The following is a 21904-nucleotide window of genomic DNA, read 5'->3' on the forward strand; positions in this document are numbered from 1 at the left end:
ATCCTCATGGAGACTCAGATAGTTAAGACAATTTATCACATTTAAATGGTGTCAAAGGCAAGTCAGACTGAACAGGAACTTGGACGTATCCTAGGACTAAGTGGGAATGGACACAGATGAAATGGCCTCAACTGGGCAGTCAAATGAAGGGAGGGGGAGGCTAGATCTGGACATTGAGAATGTTTAAAAGGGGTCTTAGAAAGACAAGATAGGTGAGGTAATGTCTCTTATTGGACCAGCGTCTGTTGGTGAAAGAGACAAGCTTTTGAGCTATGCAGAGCTCTTCTTCAGGTCTTACCCACCTGTCTCTCTAATATTCTAAGAACATAAGAATGGCCATACTGAGTCAGACCAAAGGTCCATCTAGCCCAGGATCCTGTCTTCTGACAGTGGCCAATGCCAGGTGCCCCAGAGGGAATGAACAGAACAGGTAATCATCAAGTGATCCACCCCGTCACCCATCCCCAGCTTCTGGCAAACACCATCTCTGCCTGTCCTGACTAATAGCCATTGATGGACCTATCCTTCAGGAACTTATCTAGTTCTTTTTTGAACCCTGTTATAGTCTTGGCCTTCACAACATCCTCCGGTAAGGAGTTCCACAGCTTGACTGTGCATTGTGTGAAAAAAACTTCCTTTTGTGTGTTTTAAACTTGCCACCTATATGAGACCAACATGGCTACGACAACACTGCACACGAAAATGTGTCTTAAGCTTTTGTTGGGTGAGAGCAAGAATTGAAAAGGAGTCTCTTGAAAATACAATTCTCTAGTAAAAGAATGGAAGGACCCTATAAAGAAGAGGAGTATCTGCTGTGAGACAGGGGTGGCTGTGGGGGCCATCTTCACTGACAGAGCGGGTATGATTAAAGCACAGTTCTGTAAATTCTGTAAGTCTCTTCCTTCAATATTTACCTTTTTCGCCTACCCCTTCCCAGAATCCATCCATTCGCATCTGTGACAATAGGATGAGTTTAATCTTTTGATGCCAAATCAATCCAATTGAATCCTGTTTCTTATTATTCCCTTCCTTACCCCTCAAGATAATCATTTCAGTTACAGGAAATGTACTTGTTCAGCAATAATACCTACCTTTTGTGCAGCACTTTTCATCAGTAAATCTCAAAGCACTTTTCAAAGGAGTCAGTATCATTATCCCCATTTTACAGATGGGAAATTGAGGCAGAGAGCAGGAAAGTGACTTGCCCACCGTCACCCAACAAGCTAGTAGCCGCTTTGGGATTAGAACTCGGGTCTCCTGAGTACTAGTCCAGTGCCTAGCTACTAGGCCATACTGCCTCCCCAAGATGGCTGATGCCTTGAGGAATGTGGGTTTGCCTCCCTCCTTGCTTCCCAGATGATGAAAGGGAGGAGGTAGTGGCAAGACTTGATCGCAGTTCCAAACCCAAAAGTTTCAGGGTGGCAAATGTGCCACGGGGGTGCATGAGAACTCCTCCATGTTTATCCTGCTAGTGTGATTCAATGGGGAAGTTATATGGCACAGAGTTGAAACTGCTCTGTACTGTTTTATGAAAACCATATGATTCTAATGGAATGTGTACTGTAAATCTTGAAAATGTGTGGTAGAACAGCTACTGGGGGGAAATTTGTCTTGGCACATATTGATGACATTTGTGTTTTAGCTCAACTGAGAGGAGTCTAAAAGAAAAGGAGTACTTGTGGCACCTTAGAGACTAACAAATTTATTTGAGCATAAACTTTCGTGAGCTACAGCTCACTTCATCGGATGCATTCAGTGGAAAATACAGTGGGGAGATTTATATACATAGAGAACATGAAACAATGGGTGTTACCATACACACTGTAACAAGAGAGTGATCACTTAAGGTGAGCTATTACCAGCAGGAGAGCGGGGTGGGGGTGGGGAGACCTTTTGTCGTGATAATCAAGGTGGGCCATTTCCAGCAGTTGACAAGAACGTCTACGGAAAGGGGGTAGGTGGGGGGGATAAACATGGGGAAATAGTTTTACTTTGTGTAATGACCCATCCACTCCCAGTCTCTATTCAAGCCTAAGTTAATTGTATCTAGTTTGCAAATTAATTCCAATTCAGCAGTCTCTTGTTGGAGTCTGTTTTTGAAGTTTTTTTGTTGAAGAATTATGACTTTTAGGTCTGTAATCGAGTGACCAGAGAGATTGAAGTGTTCTCCAACTGATTTTTGAATGTTATAATTCTTGACGTCTGATTTGTGTCCATTTATTCTTTTACGTAGAGACTGTCCAGTTTGACCAATGTACACGGCAGAGGGGCATTGCTGGCACATGATGGCATATATCACATTGGTAGATGTGCAGGTGAACGAGCCTCTGATAGTGTGGCTGATGTGATTAGGCCCTATGATGGTGTCCCCTGAATAGATATGCGGACACAGTTGGCAACGGGCTTTGTTGCAAGGATAGGTTCCTGGGTTAGTAGTTCTTTTGTGTGGTGTGTGGTTGCTCGTGAGCATTTGCTTCAGGTTGGAGGGCTGTCTGTAAGCAAGGACTGGCCTGTCTTCCAAGATCTGTGAGAGTGATGCATCCCAGATTAGGAGGATGCTTGAAGTTCCCTAGATCACTGGTGGGGAGTGATCCTGCTCAGTCTGTTGATAAAGGGTCAAGAGTTGTGGAGAATTTTTATGAAAAATGTGTGACTCAGTTTACCTATTCACTTTATATTGCTACTCACTAGTAGTGAATGGGTTAATTTCTTCCTCTGGAACAGGGAAACTAGGGATGGGTGTGTGTTACATACGCTAGTCTGGCTTGGACCCAAAAATGCTATCAAGAACTGAATGGAATCAGCACATATGAATAGAAGAACCAATGACCAAACTCTGACTGGGCATTATCTCTTAACACCTGCCAACCAAGGTGGAGATGTGAAATGCAACGGAGGCTGCGATGCAGGATAAAGAAAGGAGGTGTCAGGTGACTGCTGAAAGCTGGGATGGCCATGTCTATACCGCAGGCGCTATCATGGCATAGCTACGGCCACTTAACTATGCCACTCTAACCCTGTAGTTGAGATGAAGACTACAGTGATGGAAGGGTTTTTCTTCTGTTGACCTAGCTTCGTCTGCACTGGTGGTTAGTCGACATAGCTATGGTGCTCAGGGGTATGGATTTTTCACATCCCTGAGTGCTGTAGCTATGTCAGCCTAAGATTTAAAAGTAGACCAGGCCAGAGACACAGAAGATCTGACAGAGACTATGATGGATTCTAGGAGGCCATAGAATAATGGAGCAGTTGCTTTTTGCCATTGGAGAGTTTGTCTTAAGCTTGGTTTTTCCATGCTGACCTAAGGACTAGCAAAGTCTGTACTCCAGGTGACTAATAAATGCTGGTTTGCTTTGACAAGGCTTTCCTAGGTCACTGCAAATACTTACTGGTTATATTGTTCCCTGAAGGTGTAAAGTCTCTAACAGTATTCTGAACTCATATAGAGACACTGAGAAACAGGGATGCTGTAATCCGAAGGCCCAGTCTGAATTGTAGAAGCTGTGAGGCTCACCCTTTTGAAAAGCTAAGCCTAGGACAAATAGGGGTACTCCAAAGTAGACTATATAAAGATGGGGCATCAAACCCTCTGAGATGAAACACCTTCAGTTTTGGATTCCAGCTTATACTACAGTCTCTTCTTGCTACTGTATGTACATGAACATCTAAGCAATATTTTTTAAGTAGTTGTTTGAAGTGTCCCATGGGCTTGTTAGGTTTTTTGTTTTGCTCATCTTTACTCTGAAACTGATTGAAGGCATTTTTATACAAATCCCCTTGCTGGGTTGGGTTGGACTGGAAGTTTAGACGGCGGCATTTAGTGTCATTCAGATCAGAGGTATCTGGCATTTTAAAGTCCTGCTGGATTCTAATGTTGTTTGTGCTTTATGCAGATACAGTGCTGTTCTCCACACCTGGAAAATGCCTGTAGAAATTATGGGTTATGGGGATGAAATGGTGGAACCAGTCTGTGCTGTTCTCTCCCCTGGACGAGGATGTGAATACTGTCCATGCCGTACCTTGTGGCACAGCAGCAGGGGAAAGGATGGAGCCTCCAGGAACAGGCGTGGTGATTAGTGAAGGTCTTCTGCCAATAGGGCACTAGGATTTTTTCCCCTTCATCTTTCGGTGCAGGAGTTGTGGAATGAGATGTAGTCACAGCAGCAATGGAACCCACTTCTGCCATTCCCTGGTAGAATGGAGGAGGAGACTGTCACTTTAATAGACATATGGGGAAGGGAGAAAGGATATGGAGGGCCTTTCTGCTAAAGCAGGTCCCAAATCAGATGTTACCTTGCTCCCCAATTTACTGCGGTAACAGCCTTTAGTAACCCATTCCATTATGGCTATAATATAGGTGATGCCCACCCCATTTCAGTCCGGGTGCACATTGATGGGTGAGAGGCAAGGATGCAGTATGTGGTGTGCACGCGAAGCCCTTGAGTCATGATGGATACCAGGGCAAACTCTTCAGTAGGCTGCCTCTTCTGAGGCTGTAACGTGTGGGTGGCTAACTCCCTTTGCAAAGGGACTGGCTGCTCCAATGACATCTGCCAATAAATGACTATTGGAGGTGCACTGGGGGCACCTGGCTTTTCTGATGTGGTGTAGGAAGGCCACTTTTCTCCTCTCTCCCTGTGGAAGTGCCACCCTCCAGAAACTCTGGGCTGTAAATGGGAGTATTGCTCTCATATTTTGTGGGTAGGAGTCTCTACCTGGGAGCTGCAACAATGGGGTGATGTAGATCCTGCACCTATGATTAGGTTCCTTTCATGGACTGGTAAATACTGCTGGGAAGGTGGGGGAGAGAACAATATCCTCTAAAGCTCCCCAGCTGTCTGCATTATTTGCCAGTGCCTGTGGCTGGGGAGCTCTGGCTGCCCTGTTTAATTCGCTCACTGTGAGGCACAGCTGGAGTTAGTCCCTGCTGCAGCTCTCTGATGGAGGAGTTGGGAAGCTAACTCCACCCGCCTCCCTTTTCATAGGGCTCTGTGTCCTCACAGCTTGTCTCTGGCCAGAGAGACCTTCCAAACGTGGAGAAGCCCTTGTCTGGGTTTTTGCATCTGAAGTAGGCAACCTGGGATCCTGAGACCTAAATCAGGTCTGTCTCTCTTAGGCTGTGCGTTCGTGAGCTGCTATTTAAGAGGTCTCAGGTACCATGAGAGCTATGGTGGAATGTAGCCTGCTGCGGGGCCTAATTACAACCTTATTAATGCCTTTTTCATCACTTCCTTTGAGCCTTCAGATGGTGATTAAACCTATTTATGGGGCAGAGTTCCTTAATATTCAGCACGGTGCACCTCTTCCCAATCAAATCAGTAACATCTGCATCTCTGATTGCTGCTTAATAACATTGTAGAACATGGTTAATTAAAAAAGGTATAAATAGACTTTTTTCATTCTCTAACTTATCAGAGTGCTTTCCCCTCCCTTCTGCAATCCAAATAAAACTTTATACTAACTGAGGAAAGGTTGGCTTAGCAGAGGGAGCAGGGCAAACCTCTTGTCTTTATCTCCTGTGGGTGAGTGGGAAACCATCCTGCACTCCCACCAGGGTTAGTTATCTGGCTTCTGCTCTGTTGTTGAATCAAATTTCAGCCCCTCCAACTCATGCCAGGAACAATAATCCATGGTACAGTAAAGATAGAGTTCAGTATAAAAGCAATTTCTGAAGCAGTTGCCACATCTTAAAGAATACACATTCATTTCCAAAAGTCTAATCGCACATGAATGTTCCTTGGGGGCTTGATAGATTCACCTGGCTGCTGGAAGTGGGCAGTGTGACTACTGCTGGCATCAAATGGCTAAAATTTCTGGGCTGCTTAATATTCCCTGCACCAGTCTATGCATGTTGGGTGGCACTCTTTCCCCTCTCCCGACCAGAAGACAATCTTTGCTTCCCCAGCAGTTATTGTTCCTTCCATTCCTGCTGGAATGGAGACTGGAGCTGGAAAGGGAGACCAGCCAGAGCGTAAATGGCATTGACAAGCCCTATGCGGTGGTGATGTAGCCAAAGAACCTGAAGAAGAGCTCTGTGTAACCTCAAAAGCTTGTCTCTCTCACCAACAGAAGTTGGTCCAATAGAAGATATTACCTCACCCACCTTGTCCCTTGACAAACCTTGGCACTCTCTGTGTCAGCTGCCGCTGTTGGACAAACCCACAGAGGATTCAAGGCAAAAATGCCATCTTGAATTTTCATAAGTTAAGATGTTTTGATCAAAACTTCAGGTTGGAGTAACTTTAGTAACAAATTTGCAGAATGCCAGGAAAGAACTATTCTCTTTAGAGGTCTCCTTGGGCCTAAATTTAAAGCCTGTCATGAACCAACTACAGCAGAGCCAATCCGATTCGACCCAAGCCCATTGGGTTGTTTTCACACCTCACCCAACACTTTTGTAGTGTGGTTCGCATTGGGTTGCCAGGGTCTAGATGCTGGCCTGGACTCCATTTTCTTTACTTTGTTTCCTCCATGGAGCCACCGGGGCTATTTACTCCCTGGTCCTGCTGCCCTCTCTCGTGACCTGCTGCTCACCCCAGCTCTGCACCATGTACCTGAAGGACAGCTGGTTCCCCCTGCCCCGGGCCGTTCCCCCAACCTGTCTCAGCGCCACTGCCTCATCCGGAGGCTTGTCCGAGTGGGGGCTTCCCACTCCCAATGCCCACAATTTGTCTCCAGCCTCCTCCTACCTGTGGGGTCAGTGCCTTGGTGGCTGTATGGCCCACTCCTGCTGGCTCCTGCCCATGGGCGGCCGGTGATCTGGCTGTTGGGGGAGGCTAACTCCCAGCCCCACCCCTTGTGCCCGAAGCCCCTCCCCTCCCCCATCCCTTCTGGGGCAGCCAGCCCTGGTGTGGCAGCCAGCCCTGGTGTGCTGGTTGGTGCGGCTGCAGGGCCCCCAGCACCAGACGCCCCGAGTCCCGGCACGAGGCAGGCCAGCCAGCCTGAGAACAGAGTGCTGGGAACTGCAGAAGGGGGGCCTGGCCTGGGGGTGGAGTGTGGGCTGGGCCATGCTAGGCTGTTTGGGGAAGCACAGCCTCCCCAGCCTATGATACCTGCTGCCCATGCTGCTGTCACCACCTTGCTCTGCTGTGAGTGCTGCAGAGAGAGAGGTACTGTGACTGGGCATGCTTTTTGCGCAGTGTGTGCTGTACAGTGAGGTGGCAGCAGATGGCAGGGCTGGAGGATACATCTGCCGTCACACTAATCCAACGGGCAGGAGGAGGTGATCAGAGACTACCTAGTCCACCCCAAACCTAACACTTGTAGTCAGGTCCCATCAGGTTGCCAAGGTCTATTTCTCTTCCTCACTTGCTAAGGCACTTAGGATTCATATTGAACTTTGGAGCACAGCTTAGCTTTGGTTACCAAAATGCAGAGGCTGAGAGCTTGGGGATGGCAGAAGACAGAATTGAACAATAAGAGGGTAGAGCCCATAAACTCTGCTGCTTCTGAGACCAGTGCTGCTTTGACTGCAAAGAGCAGCCTAGCTTCTGTTCCTTCTGCAAGTATGTGGCAGATCAGATCATTACCAATTAAAACCTCTAATGAGCAAAAGTTCTATTTTAGGGTTTTGTATGGCCACCTTTATAACTGTAGTCTCTGAGTACTCCACCTTTTCAAGAGTGAAGCAGTTATAATCCATGACATTAAGAACCCCTAGTTCTTCTCTTGCCCCTTGTCCTTTTCATTTAAGGGGGAGGGATAGGTCAGTGGTTTGAGTATTGGCCTGCTAAACCCAGGGTTATGAGTTCAGTCCTTGAAACCCAGGGTTGTGAGTTCAGTCCTTGAGGGGGCCATTTAGAGATCTGGGGCAAAAAAAATTGGGGATTGGTCCTGCTTTGAGCAGGGGGTTGGACTAGATGATCTCCTGAGGTCCCTTCCAACCCTGAGATTCTATGATTCTATGAAATGGTAGGCCTGTTTCTAATGTTTTCTGAGTTGACACTTGAATCTGCCCACTGCTGCATTGGCAATCATTCATACTGTGTAGTGTATGAAAGGCTCTGTCACATAGGTTTTGTGAGGGCTGGGCACCAGTTGAACTGTGTAAAGGTGTTGTGTTGAGAGCCCAGGAAACTGAAGTAGATCAGCCGCAAAACTGGGATAGTAGCAGTACAGGCTTTTCACACCTTGTCCCACTAATCTGCTTCTCCTGGAAAGGAGTGATGGGAGCTGGACAGTAGCCCTCATGGCTTCTGAGTGCCAATAACTTGATTCTACTTGTAATATTAGCTTTTTCTGTGTCGACACTTTTCAATTGGGAACTGGACTGAGACAATCAATTAACGGGAATAAAAGAGACTTGGTGGGATAACTCACATGACTGGAGTACTGTCATGGATGGATATAAACTGTTCAGGAAGGACAGGCAGGGCAGAAAAGGTGGGGGAGTTGCATTGTATGTAAGAGAGCAGTATGACTGCTCAGAGCTCTGGTATGAAACTTCAGAAAAACCTGAGAGTCTCTGGATTAAGTTTAGACATGTGAGCAACAAGGGTGATGTCGTGGTGGGAGTCTGCTATAGACCACCAGACCAGGGGGATGAGGTGGATGAGGCTTTCCTCCGGCAACTCACAGAAGTTACTAGATCGCAGGCCTTGGTTCTCATGGGAGACTTCAATCACCCTGATATCTGCTGGGAGAGCAATACAGCGGTGCACAGGCAATCCAGGAAGTTTTTGGAACGTGTAGGGGACAATTGTCTGGTGCAAGTGCTGGAGGAACCAACTAGGGGCAGAGCTCTTCTTGACCTGCTGCTCACAAACCGAGAAGAATTAGTAGGGGAAGCAAAAGTGGATGGGAACCTGGGAGGCAGTGACCATGAGGTGGTCGAGTTCAGGATCCTGACAGAAGGAAGAAAGGAGAGCAGCAGCATACGGACCCTGGACTTCAGAAAAGCAGACTTTGACTCCCTCAGGGAACTGATGGACAGGATCCCTAGGGAGAATAATGTGAGGGGGAAAGGAGTCCAGGAGAGCTGGCTGTGTTTTAAAGAATCCTTATTGAGGTTGCAGGAACAAACCATCCCGATGTCTAGAAGGAATAGTAAATATGGCAGGCGACCAGCTTGGCTTAACAGTGAAATCCTTGCTGATCTTAAACACAAAAAAGAAGCTTACAAGAAGTGGAAGATTGGACAAATGACCAGGGAGGAGTATAAAATTATTGTTCAGGCATGCAGGAGTGAAATCAGGAAGGCCAAATCATACTTGGAGTTGCAGCTAGCAAGAGATGTTAAGAGTAACAAGAAGGGTTTCTTCAGGTATGTTAGCAACAAGAAGATAGCCAAGGAAAGTGTGGGCCCCTTACTGAATGAGGGAGGCAACCTAGTGACAGAGAATGTGGAAAAAGCTAATGTACTCAGTGCTTTTTTTGCCTGTGTCTTCACGAACAAGGGTCAGCTCCCAGACTGCTGCACTGGGAAGTACAGCATGGGGAGGAGGTGACCAGCCCTCTGTGGGGAAAGAAGTGTAGTGAAGCCCTTTGGTTCCTGGCGGTTTTTTCTTCTTGTATGGTGAACCACACCGACTCTCTGGAAAACTACAGGAGCAATTCAGGGTGACACCAACACAGTTGTCATGAGGGCATTTAAGGAAATTTTAGGCCAATAGGTGATCCTGTCCTGGGTCCATACTGACCTTGGGGTAGAGATGTGAGGGTGATTCGGAGATGACATTGGCCTCATACACATCCTTGATGAGACTTTTGGCACTCCTAGACTTCTCTGTGCTGAGTGCAACAGGAAAGTTGCCACGAATATCCAGGCTTTGTTCATGAAAGGAATGTAAAATAAGTAGGGTTTTTCCAATATAGGTATTGGGGAAGAGTCAATGGGTCACTAGGAGTACGAACCGACCTTGTTGGTCTCAGTCCCTAGTGCTAAAATGGGAGACTCGTAATCAAATCAGAGGAGGTGAGTTTGTGCAATAACTTCATAACTCCTCTGTTACTTGGAGGGGGTGATTCTTGTGGTATAAACATGAACTGAAACATTTCAGGTTTTACTCCTAGGATTGGGTGGCTCTGAAATGTACAGATGTGGAGTCTGTCTGGGAATGGAAAAGGGGAAAAAGAGATTCTTCTTCTTCCAGTATGGTCTTCCATAGTCTGATGATAAAATGATTTTATGTTCTGAAATGTGATGTTTTGTTTCCAGCATAATTATTTTGAGCACTGATTTGCTGAGTGCTGTACAAAACTTAGACCAAAGATACAGTCTTGTCCTGAGGAGCATCCAAGCAAAGTAAAATCTTCCCTCTCCACTGCACTATGGCTTTGGCTGATTACATGAAAGAGACTGTTGCAGGTTTCTAGATGGTGCTGTTGTAGCTTGTGCCTAGCTTGTCCTCTCCTTCCCAGTTTCTGGTGTTCTCTCTTGTGTCTACTTAAGTCAAGGAGAAGAGTAAAGGTATAAGGTTCCTGGGATAAAGGCTGTGATGAGATGGAGCTGCATATGCTGCAATTACCTATTTACACTCTCTCTCTCCCTCCCACAGGCACAATGGCTACAGTGACCCAGAAGCACTTCTTGGAAGGGCAGACTTACTCTGTCCCTCTGATCCAACCTGACTTGCGCAGGGAAGAGGCTGTTCATCAGGTTGCAGATGCACTTCAGTATTTGCAGAAAGTGTCTAGTGATATCTTCAGCAGGTATGTTGCTGTCACACAGGGAACTGGGACTGATGCTGAGTGCCAAGCAGGAGAAAACCAAATGCTGCAATAAGACTGTGGCAGTGAAGGGGCCTTGGAGAGCCACCAGAGTTCCAAAGGAGGTGGGGAGGGCCAGATGTACCCCCAGCAAAAATAGACTGAATTCAGGTTTGATCTGAGTGTGGTATGATTAAGGCTAAGATTGTGTCATGATATTTTTAGTAGGGCTGTCAAATTAACAAGTTAATTGCAGACCCTCTGGGTGTAAGGGGAGCATCAGCTGCTCCAAAAAACCTGTTTGGTCAGGCTCAGTAACACAAGTTGCCACCAGAGGGCGGGAAGAGACAAGGCTACAGAAAGTAATGTACTTCTCATCCCTGCATTTTTAAAGTAAAAACTAGGGCTGTCGATTAATCACAGTTAACTCACGCGATTAACTCAAAAAAATTAACTGCAATTTAAAAAATTAATTGTAATTAATCGCGCTGTTAAACAATAGAATACCAATTGAAATGTATTAAATATTTTTGGATGTTTTTCTACATTTTAAAATATATTGATTTCTATTACAACACAGAATACAAAGTGTTCAGGGCTCATTTTGTTGTTGTTTTTTATTACAGATATTTGCACTGTAAAAATGATAAAAGAAATAGTATTTTTCAGTTCACCTCATACAAGTACTGTAGTGCAATCTCTTTATCGTGAAAGTGTAACTTACAAATGTAGATTTTTGTTTGTTTGTTACATAACTGCACTCAAAAACAAAACAATGTAAAACTTTAGAGCCTACAAGTCCACTCAGTCCTACTTCTTGTTCAGCCAATTGCTAAGACAAACAAGTTTGTTTACGTTTATGGGAGATACTGCTGACTGCTTCTTATTTGCAATGTCACCTGAAAGTGAGAACAGGTCTTCGCATAACACTTATGTACCTGGCGTTGCAGGGTATTTGCATGCCAGATATACTAATCATTCATATGCCCCTTCATGCTTCAACCACCATTCCAGAGGACATGCTTCCATGCTGATGATGCTTGTTAAAAAAAATAATATGTTAATTAAATCTGTGATTGAACTCCTTGAGGGAGAATTATTTCTCTCCTGTTCTGGTTTACCCGCATTCTGCCATATATTTCATGTTATAGCAGTCTCGGATGATGACCCAGAACATACTCATTTTAAGAACGCTTTCACTGCAGATTTGACAAAACACAAAGAAGGTACCAATGTGAGATTTCTAAGGACAGATACAGTACTCGACCCAAGGTTTAAGAATCTGAAGTGCCTTCCAAAATCTGAATGATGAGGTGTGGAGAATGCTTTCAGAAGTCTTAAAAGAGCAACACTCCGATGCGGAAACTACAGAATCCGAATCACAGAAAAGGAAAAACAACCTTCTGCTGGTGGCATCTGACTCAGATGATGAAAATGGGCCACTGTGCCTTGAATCATTATCAAGCAGAACCCGTCATCAGCATGAACGCATGCTGAGCCCCCTCTCCCCGAGCCCTGTGCTGGCTGCAGCTGGGGCTGACCCCCCCGCCCCCCAAACACACACACACCCGAGCCCCGTGCCTCCTGAGGTTGGGGCTGACCCCACCCAAACCCGAGCTCCATGCCGCCCAGGGCTGGGACTGACCCCCATCCCGACCTATGGGGCTGATCCCTCCCCCACCCCCAAGCTCCATATCTCCCCCACCCCAAAGCTCCACATCTCCCCTGGCTGAGGCTGATTCCCCCCTCCCCAGCCCCCCATGCCTCTCCTGTCTGAGGCTCTAAAGTTTTACATTGTTTTATTGTTAAGTGCAGTTATTTTTTTTTAAATCACTTGACAGCCCTAATTTTTAGTAATAGTCATGTACAGGTCATGGGCAAAAAAAAAAAAAAATAATTCATGGAAGCCATGACCTGCCCCTGGCTTTTACTGAAAATATTGGTGACAAAATTGGGATCTGTGGGTCCTTACACGGCCTGAGGCGGGCAACTGCACAGGGACTAGGAGCTGCCTGCAGCACCTGGGAGCTCCGGTGTACCCCTGCCACCTGCACCTCCGAAGACGTGGGGCCGGGAGCTGCGGGGTATCCCTGCCTCTGGCACCCACGGTGCCCAGGAGTGCGAGGGGGTTCCCCACGGTGGTCGGGAGCTCCGGGGCCCCACTGCCACAGGCGGCTTGGAGCTCTGGGAGCCGCTCCTTGCCAACCACCGCGTGGCAGGGGACACTGCAGCTCCTGACCACCACCGCAAGCTGAAGTCATGGAGGTCGCTGATTCTGTGACTTCTGCAACCTCCATGACTAAATCGTAGCCTTAAGTATGATCAAAGAGTTGCCTGTGCTGAGTTTGCTTTTAGCCTGCAGCAATTTGATAGTGTTTGTTTTTAACTTCATGGCAGGCTGCCACATACTGCAGTCCTATTTCTGCCCCAGTTCTGCTCAGTTTCTTCTTTTTTGCTTTTAAATGGGAAATCTTACGATTTATGATAACTTGCGGTGTCTTTTTCTTGTTCTTTGTTGTTTGAGCACTGCAGTAGAAGATGTCTTTTGGTTTTGATCTCTGCTCTGCCATGTTGTTGCAGTATGATTCCTCCCTAAGTTTCTAGTATCTTGCACCTGCAAGTGAGTACATTGTGAGAGCTGAGACTGTATTTGAGTGTCTGCCTGTGTTCTGTGTGTTTCACGATGGTTTCGTGAGCGGCCAGAATGAAGATCATGTCTAGAAATTCAACTCGTGCGTTGTGTCTTACCAGGATGTTGTGAACTTTAAGGTTGGGCCTAGTGTCTCTAGCATTACTTGGTTTTGAATGAGTAGTTTGTGTGCTTTCATCAAATGACTAATTTTGGTCTTTAACTGCTCTTTGAAATGGTATCAGCAGTTCAGTATCTTCCTTATATATTGCTCAGCAAAGGCAGTTGCCTTTGTTCTGCTCTGCAGCTGTTGTTGGACGAGTTCCTCTGTCCGCCTAGTTCATTTGCAGGATTTACTGTAGAGGAATTCAATGTACTTTGCTGTTAAGTCCTAGTCTTTGGTCCCAGATGAGTTGAATTATTCTGTCAAATAGTTCTTGCAGTGGCTTTAGTGAGGTTGTATTTGCCTAGTATATTTTTTTATGGTTTAGATAGATTTCCACAGTCCTTTCTCAGATTGGATTTTACAGCCAGCCTGAAACTCTTCTGGTTTATTGTGAGGTCTAGGCATGTCCAATTCAGGTTGTGGGATCTCTCTAAATCCATAAATTTGGCTTTGCTTTTTTTCCCCTGGCAGACCATGGTTTCAGTGTTTCCTAGGACATGTTTGGCCTCGGTGCTAATAGCATGTCTTTAGCTGGTGTAGATTCCTCTTGAGAGGGTGATAGTATGTTTAGGTTATTAACATGAAATGTCTGCTGTCCTATGCAATTGTGTCGTAAGAGTCCTGGGTGCAGGGATTGCTCCAGTCGAGCAATTGAATCACTGACATGTAGGCTGGAATGGATAGACCTGAGGCTTTGTTCTCTCTTATTCCTTGCATTGTGGGAGCACTGTGGGGTTGGGGAGGTTAGAGGGACCCCTGGAGGGGCCAGAGACATGCAGAGGGGAGGTTTTATGGGAGCCCCGGTGGATGGGGTCCCTGTCTGAAATCCTTATTCTGTGCATGAATAAAGCTATCAGTTAACAGGAGCTGTTCTTTCATTTCTGTACTTGCTGCTTTGTGAGGCAATGCGCTGTAATTTCCCTGGGGATGAGAGCCTGCTCCTTAGCATGCAAGTCACTCGCAAGTCCTGAACACTGACTGTGACACTGCTCCCTCACTCTTCAGTGCGCTCATGACTTCTAATTACTAATTTTTTCCAACAGCACAGGAGACTTCATTGGGCCCTTTGTTTGCTTTGCCTTTCTTCTGAGGTCTCTGCTCTCCAATATAATTAATAATGATTTAGTAATTATGCAGGCGTCTGATTAAAAGTTCCCCAACCTTGGGTGTTCTGTGCCAATCAAGAGAGAGGCTTTCAAGGTGAGAACTTTGCTACTTAGCAAAAGTGGCCTCTTCTCTTCCCTGAGATAAGGCAGCTATATCTCCTATTTCCAGGAAGGAGCAGCCTTATCAGGAGGAAGCTGCCTGTTCTGAACTGCAAATCACCAGCTCACTGTGTTGAGGGGAGAGAAACTTGTGCAGTATAGCAGGTTCAGCTGAGTGTGTCGAGCTCCTTGCGTTTGTGCTGTGAGAGAGACAGAAGTTTTGATGCTATGTTGTAGCAGCAGATTGCTTGGTACTGCACTTCCAGGAGTGGCAAGGGAATCTGTATAACTGCCTGAGGTGGAGTGGAAGAAGGTCTGATTTTTTCTCCACCCCTATCCTTGTTATGTGCTCTAATGTCTGCTTTGAATTTTAACTGGATGATGATGTGAATGCCAGATAAATCAGATTTCTTCTTGTTAAAACAATCTACCTGAGGAATGAGAGAAGTGATCTTCCTCCTGAGGACACTTACGCTCTCCACCCTCGGGAACATGTTGCCGATGCTATAGAAAGGGCACCAGTGATGTGATGAGGGCTGTCATGGACTGTCTAGGTCTCACATAACCCTCGGAGAGGGGCAGAGGAGGGGCATATGCTGGGTAGGTTAATGGCAGCCCAGGGGCTGCCACAGTGAAGAAGAAGACACGTGGAGTTAGCTGCCTGGAAAAGGGCACAAAAGACATCTTTGCTTTTGGGAAGAGGGAGAAAGGAAAGGAGAAACTTCTTGCAGCTTGGGAAGGTTTAGGAACCACCACATGTAACAAGTGCAGAAAATCTGTGCCCATTCTCTCCTTTGCAAATGTTCTGTCCTTGGCTTTGGCTCTGGTAAATTACTTGGTGGTGAAAGGAGCATTTCTCATGGTTGACTAATCTGTGAAGAGCCAAAGGGATATGGGGGTGGGGTTATCTGTGGTCAAGACATGTAGTTCTCCCATTCACAGATAACAGCCAGAAGAATTTTAAGGTTAGTTTAATGCTAGTGAAAGGTGTTTGACAGCCCTGAAGAATGAGTCCTCCTATTTTCAGAACAAGTAAAGCTTTTGGGGAGGGGGAGGGTTCCTGTGTGAAATACAGCATGTGACTGCAATAGCAATGTCTGATCTGTGCTGTGGTTGGATTGTGACTAAGAGGCACCATCTCCAGGGAATGGGTAGGAAGCTTGGCCTCCATGACTGGTTTAGACCTTAGCAATTTGGTTGCTGCCACTAGGAAGGTGATGTTACTGTGTCACCACAATGGGGTGCTTACATCGGTGAGACACATTTAAGTGTTAGACACAGGCCCAACTAGGTCGACACAAGGTGACTTAGTTTGAGCTAACTTTGTTGTGTATATCAGGCCTGAGACCCATCCAGGGCTGCCTCAAATGGAATACACCAAACTCAGGTGTGCTGGTAGCGTTTGATATAGAGGCTAGGCCCTAAACTGGGACCACAAGCTCACTTGTCACTTGAGCTGTCAGTTTCTGTATTCTGTTACGAGTCTTACTTACAGTCCAGTCCTCTTCAAGGGGATTCCTGTCCTCGTGGTGCCATAATCGTGGGTCTGCTGCTGTGGGAAGATCGAGTGAGAGGCTGACGGTATAGTTATCAGGACCACACTGCAGTTTGATGGAAGTTTTATTCTGTTGCACGTTAGCGAGGAAAAGGAGTTCGTGTAATTAGCCCACCGTGGAAACTAGAATACAGGCAGTATTCACTGCTCTGTCAGAGCTAAACAGTTTAGAGCAGGAGGAATCTATTATTATTTTTTTTTGTCAAGGTCCAAATTTCTTGGTCAAGGTCCAGACTCTAGAGAAAATAGTTATAATAAAAAGTAACGATAATGACAAGTAACTAAAAATGTTGGGCTCCGTTCAAAAGCATTTGGCAGTCCTGATTTGGCCCACAGTCTACCTCCTGACTTCCACTGGTTTGGATCGTATGTTGAAGGGCCTTTTATGCTTTTTTTTTTTTTTTTTTTTTAAAAAGTCCTTATATCATAGTCTTCAGATTCTTACCGATCTTGGAACGTCAGGAGTCCAACTCTTGGGCAGCCAAAGAGAGCTTCTAACACTCTCCTCAGGAACCAGACTGACTGCCGAGAACACTTGATTAACAAAGGGCTCTCTTCTTCTTTTTCTAATTACTGTCCTCTCTATGGGGTCTTGGATTGAAATAATCTGCCATTGTTTCTGCCACTAGGATGCTATTGGAGATGCAATTCATCTGACTTTGGCATGTTTCATTGCTTCTCTGATGGGCTCTTGGCTTGCTGGGACTTCTCTGTGAGGAGTTAGTTCTTTTCTCAAGTTATGGAGTTTTTGGTTTCCTGCTAATGTTTATTGGGGGGTGTTGTGGGTTTTTTTTTTTTTTTTTTTGCAGAGCTTTTTAAACTCCAGGTTGTGCAAATCCAGAAAAACCAAATCCAGGTTGTGCAGGAAATGACCCAACTTGATTATCATGCACATTGTGTAGAGAGTTGTCACTTTGGATGGGCTATCACCAGCAGGAGAGTGAATTTGTGTGGGGGGGTGGAGGGTGAGAAAACCTGGATTTGTGCTGGAAATGGCCCAACTTGATGATCACTTTAGATAAACTATTACCAGCAGGACAGTGGGGTGGGAGGAGGTATTGTTTCATATTCTCTGTGTATATATAAAGTCTGCTGCAGTTTCCACGGTATACATCTGATGAAGTGAGCTGTAGCTCACGAAAGCTCATGCTCAAATAAATTGGTTTGTCTCTAAGGTGCCACAAGTACTCCTTTTCTTTTTGCGAATACAGACTAACACGGCTGTTGCTCTGAAACCTGTAGTATAATGTGTAGAGAATCAGATAGGGATTTTAGGATGTTTTGTCTTTTAAGTTACCTTATTTGTGTTTTTACTGCCACAACATTTACATTAATTTTGGTCTGGAGTTTGCTTGTCATGTCCCGGCTTCCTCTGTGGTAAATCACCAAGTCCCAACAAGAAATTCTAACATTTCTTCAATGCACACACAGAAGAAAAGTTTAACACTTAAAAACAAACCCAAGCAAGTCTCCGTTTGTTTGCATTTCCTTATTCCCTCCCTATTTGGATGGAACAGGGGTTTGAGGAAACTTAAGAATTTTTCCCCATAGAGGATTATAACTTCAAAAAAATTAAATCTGCTTGAAAGAGTTTGTAGATACTAGAAACTTTAGGCTGTTGTTTAAATCTGTGAAGAACTTTTATTTTCATGTTTTAGAAAGGAAGTGATGGAAACATTAAGGTTCTCTTTAGGCCCGTTGGGAAACAATAAGAATGATGCAGAACAGCCTACAAGCCTAGGGCGGAAGTAGAATGGGTGGAGTCATTGGTGACTGGGGAGATGGGGAGTAGCTAGTGGGTGTATTCAACTGTTATTGAATGTTGAAGAGGAGAACTGGTGGAGATGTGAACTGTTAGGGGATTTGGCTGGTTAGGATCTAGAGATTTCTGGAAGGTGGGCAGAGCGTCTGATGTATAAAGATAGCCTAGTTCTAGTGTAAACTTAGCCATGTTTACACTGGCGCATAGGTCAGTATAACTTACATCGCTCAGGCGTGTGAATAGTCCACACTCCTGATTGATGTAAGTTATACTGACCTAAGTGCCAGTGTGCAGAGCACTATGTCAGTGGGAGAGCTTCTCCTGCCAACATAGCTACTGCCTCTTGTGGGAGGTGAAGTCATCAAACTGACGGGAGAGCTTTCTCTGTTGGCTCTGCGTCTTCACCAGAAGCGCTACAGCAGCATAGCTGGGGCACTTCTAGTGCAGAGGTAGCTTCACTTTTGAATGCATTAGGTGTGTGTTTCTCCTGTTAACTGTAGGAAATGTGAAAGCTGTTTGGCAATCAGTAAACACTAAGAATTGATTACAGTGGTGCAGCCCCTTCCCTGGCTCCATGTGAGCGAGGATCTGGGGAAGTCTTGTCCCTTTGGACGTACTTCATGCATATCAGAAGCTCTAAAGCTTTGGGGAGAGGGTCGGGGGGGGGACGGGAACACCTATTCAGATGAATGGAGAAGTTCACATATCTCAGCTATTGTTTCAGGCTGTATTCGTCCCCAGGGGTATTCTCAGTCGGCCGAGAGCATCACATTGAAATGAATGGGCCACATCCATGCTCCTATGCTGCAGAGGAATATGCAGAAGGAGCCCTTTACCTCCATCATCCCTCTATCCTTCCTGTTTAAAGGACAACACTTCTATGTGCTCTAAAATCCACAAGCTTGCATGGATTTTCTTGAAATTTGCTATGCTTCATGGGAGTGCAGAGTGAGGTTTATGACCCACATTTGGGGTCATTTGAGCCAAAGTTCAGAGATATAAGCTCCTCCCCCCAAAATATCAATTTTTCAAAGTTTCTAGGGTTTTTTTGTTTTGTTTTGAAGCAGCACTGGAGAATCAATATTGCTATGGTGGGTCAGAATAATCTCAGTTGGTTATTTATTTATTTTTTTACCCAAGGTAGTGCGGGGCACCAAGTCTTTGTGGGACCCAAATCATGAATGGTATTTAAGAACATATTGACTTCTTTGCTAGCATAGTGTGTAGTCTGGAAGGATTACAGTGCGCATGCACCAATAAAATAAAAAACCACGAGAGGGTGTCTATGCAGCTGCTTTATGCTTTTCTGGCATAATGCTGACGCCAGTGCCCCTGCTGACCACCCTGCTGCTGATGTTTCTAGTCCAAACCTTAGTCCACCTGTGCAATAAAGATTTAGTAGCTCATGTTGCTTGCTACAAGTTGTCTCGGCTCAAAGTGTTTGTATTTGAGGGGGAGGTTTACTATGATCACAGCAGAACAGTCAGCAGCTGATCTAACCAAAATTTTTGTTTTATCAGGTGGAGAGGAGATGGAGAGCTGTGACAGAAGCAGGGCGCTGGGGCAGAGAGGGGTTGGAAAATGAGGATGGGTGGTAGACAAGCCTTGGATTGGTTGTTTGAGGAAAATCTGTATGTTACTAGCCCCTGGGCAGGGCCGGGGAGGGGCAAGTGGCTGCTTCCTGATCTCAGGGCAGGTTAATGTGATGTTTCCAAAGACATGGGGCGTGGAGGTTTGGATCTCAGGCCAGGCTCCCTGACTGCTGAGGGAAATGAAACGTGTGCGCTGCCAGGGTTACCAGCATGTGGGTTCTGGCTGATTCCTGGATCACAAGGTTGCAGAAGTTTGCGGGAGAGCAAGGAGTACACCATGACATGGGGATTGCTGACAACAGGCTGATCTGGGTAGAGAAAGGTGGCCTGTGTTGGGATCATGTTTTGCCCACATTGCAGCATCTAACTGATGACATAAGAGGACCTACCAGATATTGTGGTGATTCACTCGGGCAGAAATGATCTGGGCCTTATTCGCAGTGCACCTCATACAGTGTGTGAGAGCAGATTTGGATGGCATCAGAGATCTGTGTCTGGGAGCTGCAATAGTTTTCTCTGATTTGTCTGAGCAGCTGACTAATTGCTACAGTGACAGTATGAAAGCTATTAATAAGTGTTGGAAAAACATTAATCAGGAAATTGGAGGGTTCATGGCTGACTGGAAAATGTGTACCATATGGCATAGAAACGTTACAAGCTCTGAAACCCCCTGTTTCTTGGAGATGGGGTACATTGGACAGGGGTCAGAAGATCTTTCTCTCAAACATAAAATTGTCAGTCGTTTGGAACAGAAACTCTGTCTGTGATTTCTCTACTGGCCCTGCCACAAACTCCACCCTCCAACCATTCTGAAAGACCATTCCACTGTAACATAATTGTCCTTTGCTCCAGGCACGCATGTGGGTTGGGTTCCAGGAAGGAAGAAGCAATGGCAATAGATATGTATGTACACCAGGAAGCAAGGACTTCAGGGAGATGAGATCCCTGCTTGCAGTGGGGGTGCCTGGGTACAGTAGTGGGGAGGAGGCCAGATTGGAGGGAGGAACAGTTGGGAAATGGGTCAAGGGGATGGCTGGGGAGGTGTGCCATAGCAGGGCTAGTGGGGCCCAGTTAATGGGGAGGGAGAGAGGGTAACTGGTTCGGTATGCAAATTGCAGGACGTGATACGCACAACTGCTTAAATGATTGCTAACTCCTACCAATAATCTATCTTTTTTCTATTTAAAAAAAAAGTGGGAAATTCAATGGCAAAACACTACATTAAAACTGAGTTAAGGTTGCTTGGTGGGATGTCGTCCCCTTGCAGAACAATGAGATGAGCAAAACTCAAACTTCTGAAACCCAGGAAATGCACCGTTAAGGTTGCCCATGCACTTAACACATACACTTTTACTCTGCCAACCCCACAGTTGGTGAAATGTACAAGTTCTTCACCTCCTTTTACAACCCATTCATTCTCATTTACAGGATTTCGTCTAACACTTTTAAAGTGGTGGTGAAGTGCACGTCACCCTCCCTCTGTTCCCTGGGAGCTGACTGTAGCCAACGGGAATTATTTGCCTACACTGCAAGTGCAGTCACTGTGTTACACTAAATGGTGGAGGCAGTAGCAGGGCCTGCTAGTGCACGTATGATATGAGGAATGTGTGGATTACTTTAAGGTGTGTGACAAAGCTGTGATAGGAGATATGTTTTGCATCCTCCAATGTGTGTGAGCAAAGGTAAGAGCTGCCATGTGTACCTTCAGGATCCAGTATGCATCATTTCAATGTGTACATTATATAATAGCAGGGCACAGGGGTTTTATTAGGAAGGGCATTATTAATAACGAGCAGCCTAAGCATTTATTATATGCATGCAGTCCAGGTAAAGTGAGTGTGATCGGCATCAGATGTAGCTGTGCTGATTGGTGGAGGTACCATAGTTAGCTCTGCTTGGTAGAGGAGTATGTGTGTGAGAGAGCAAGTGAGCTGTGGATTACTTTGAGGTGTGACACAGCTGTGATTGTGATATGAGGAGGTGTTTTCCACACTCTTGAGGAAAGGGAAGAGGCGCATGTGTACCTTCAGGCGGCTGCATGCATCATTTCTATGCAGAATTGTATAGCTTAAGTCAGTAGCAGGACATAGAGTTTTTATTGCAAAGGCTATTATCCGCAGTGAGGCGGAATATGAAAAGATTCTAATGCTTTTATGATGATTAAGTTAAAGTGAATGTTGAGATGATATCCTGTGGGTAAGTGTAAGGGAGCTGTAAAAGGCTGGAAAGTGTTTCTTAAATTGTGCATGTGTGGTGTTATTTTTGAGGAGTTTGTGTGTGTGTATGTATACACACCAAAATCTGAAACCTCCTGAATCTCTAGTGCCAGAAGTCAGTGTGAGTATGTG

General features: G+C 45.7%; 1 protein-coding gene across 2 annotated transcripts in view; it reads left to right on the plus strand.

Moving 5' to 3' along the window:
• WASHC1 (WASH complex subunit 1) overlaps positions 1-21904 on the plus strand; it is a 73137-nt gene that overhangs the window by 14246 nt on the left and 36987 nt on the right. For both annotated transcript variants that reach the window (XM_048829233.2, XM_048829222.2), the window contains one exon: positions 10497-10650. In XM_048829233.2, coding sequence (XP_048685190.2) covers positions 10502-10650 — 149 coding nt within the window. In that variant the 5' untranslated portion in view covers positions 10497-10501. The remainder of the gene's footprint in view (positions 1-10496; positions 10651-21904) is intronic.

Source organism: Caretta caretta, chromosome 1, assembly GCF_965140235.1.
Source record: "Caretta caretta isolate rCarCar2 chromosome 1, rCarCar1.hap1, whole genome shotgun sequence".
NCBI classification, from domain to species: Eukaryota; Metazoa; Chordata; order Testudines; family Cheloniidae; genus Caretta; species Caretta caretta.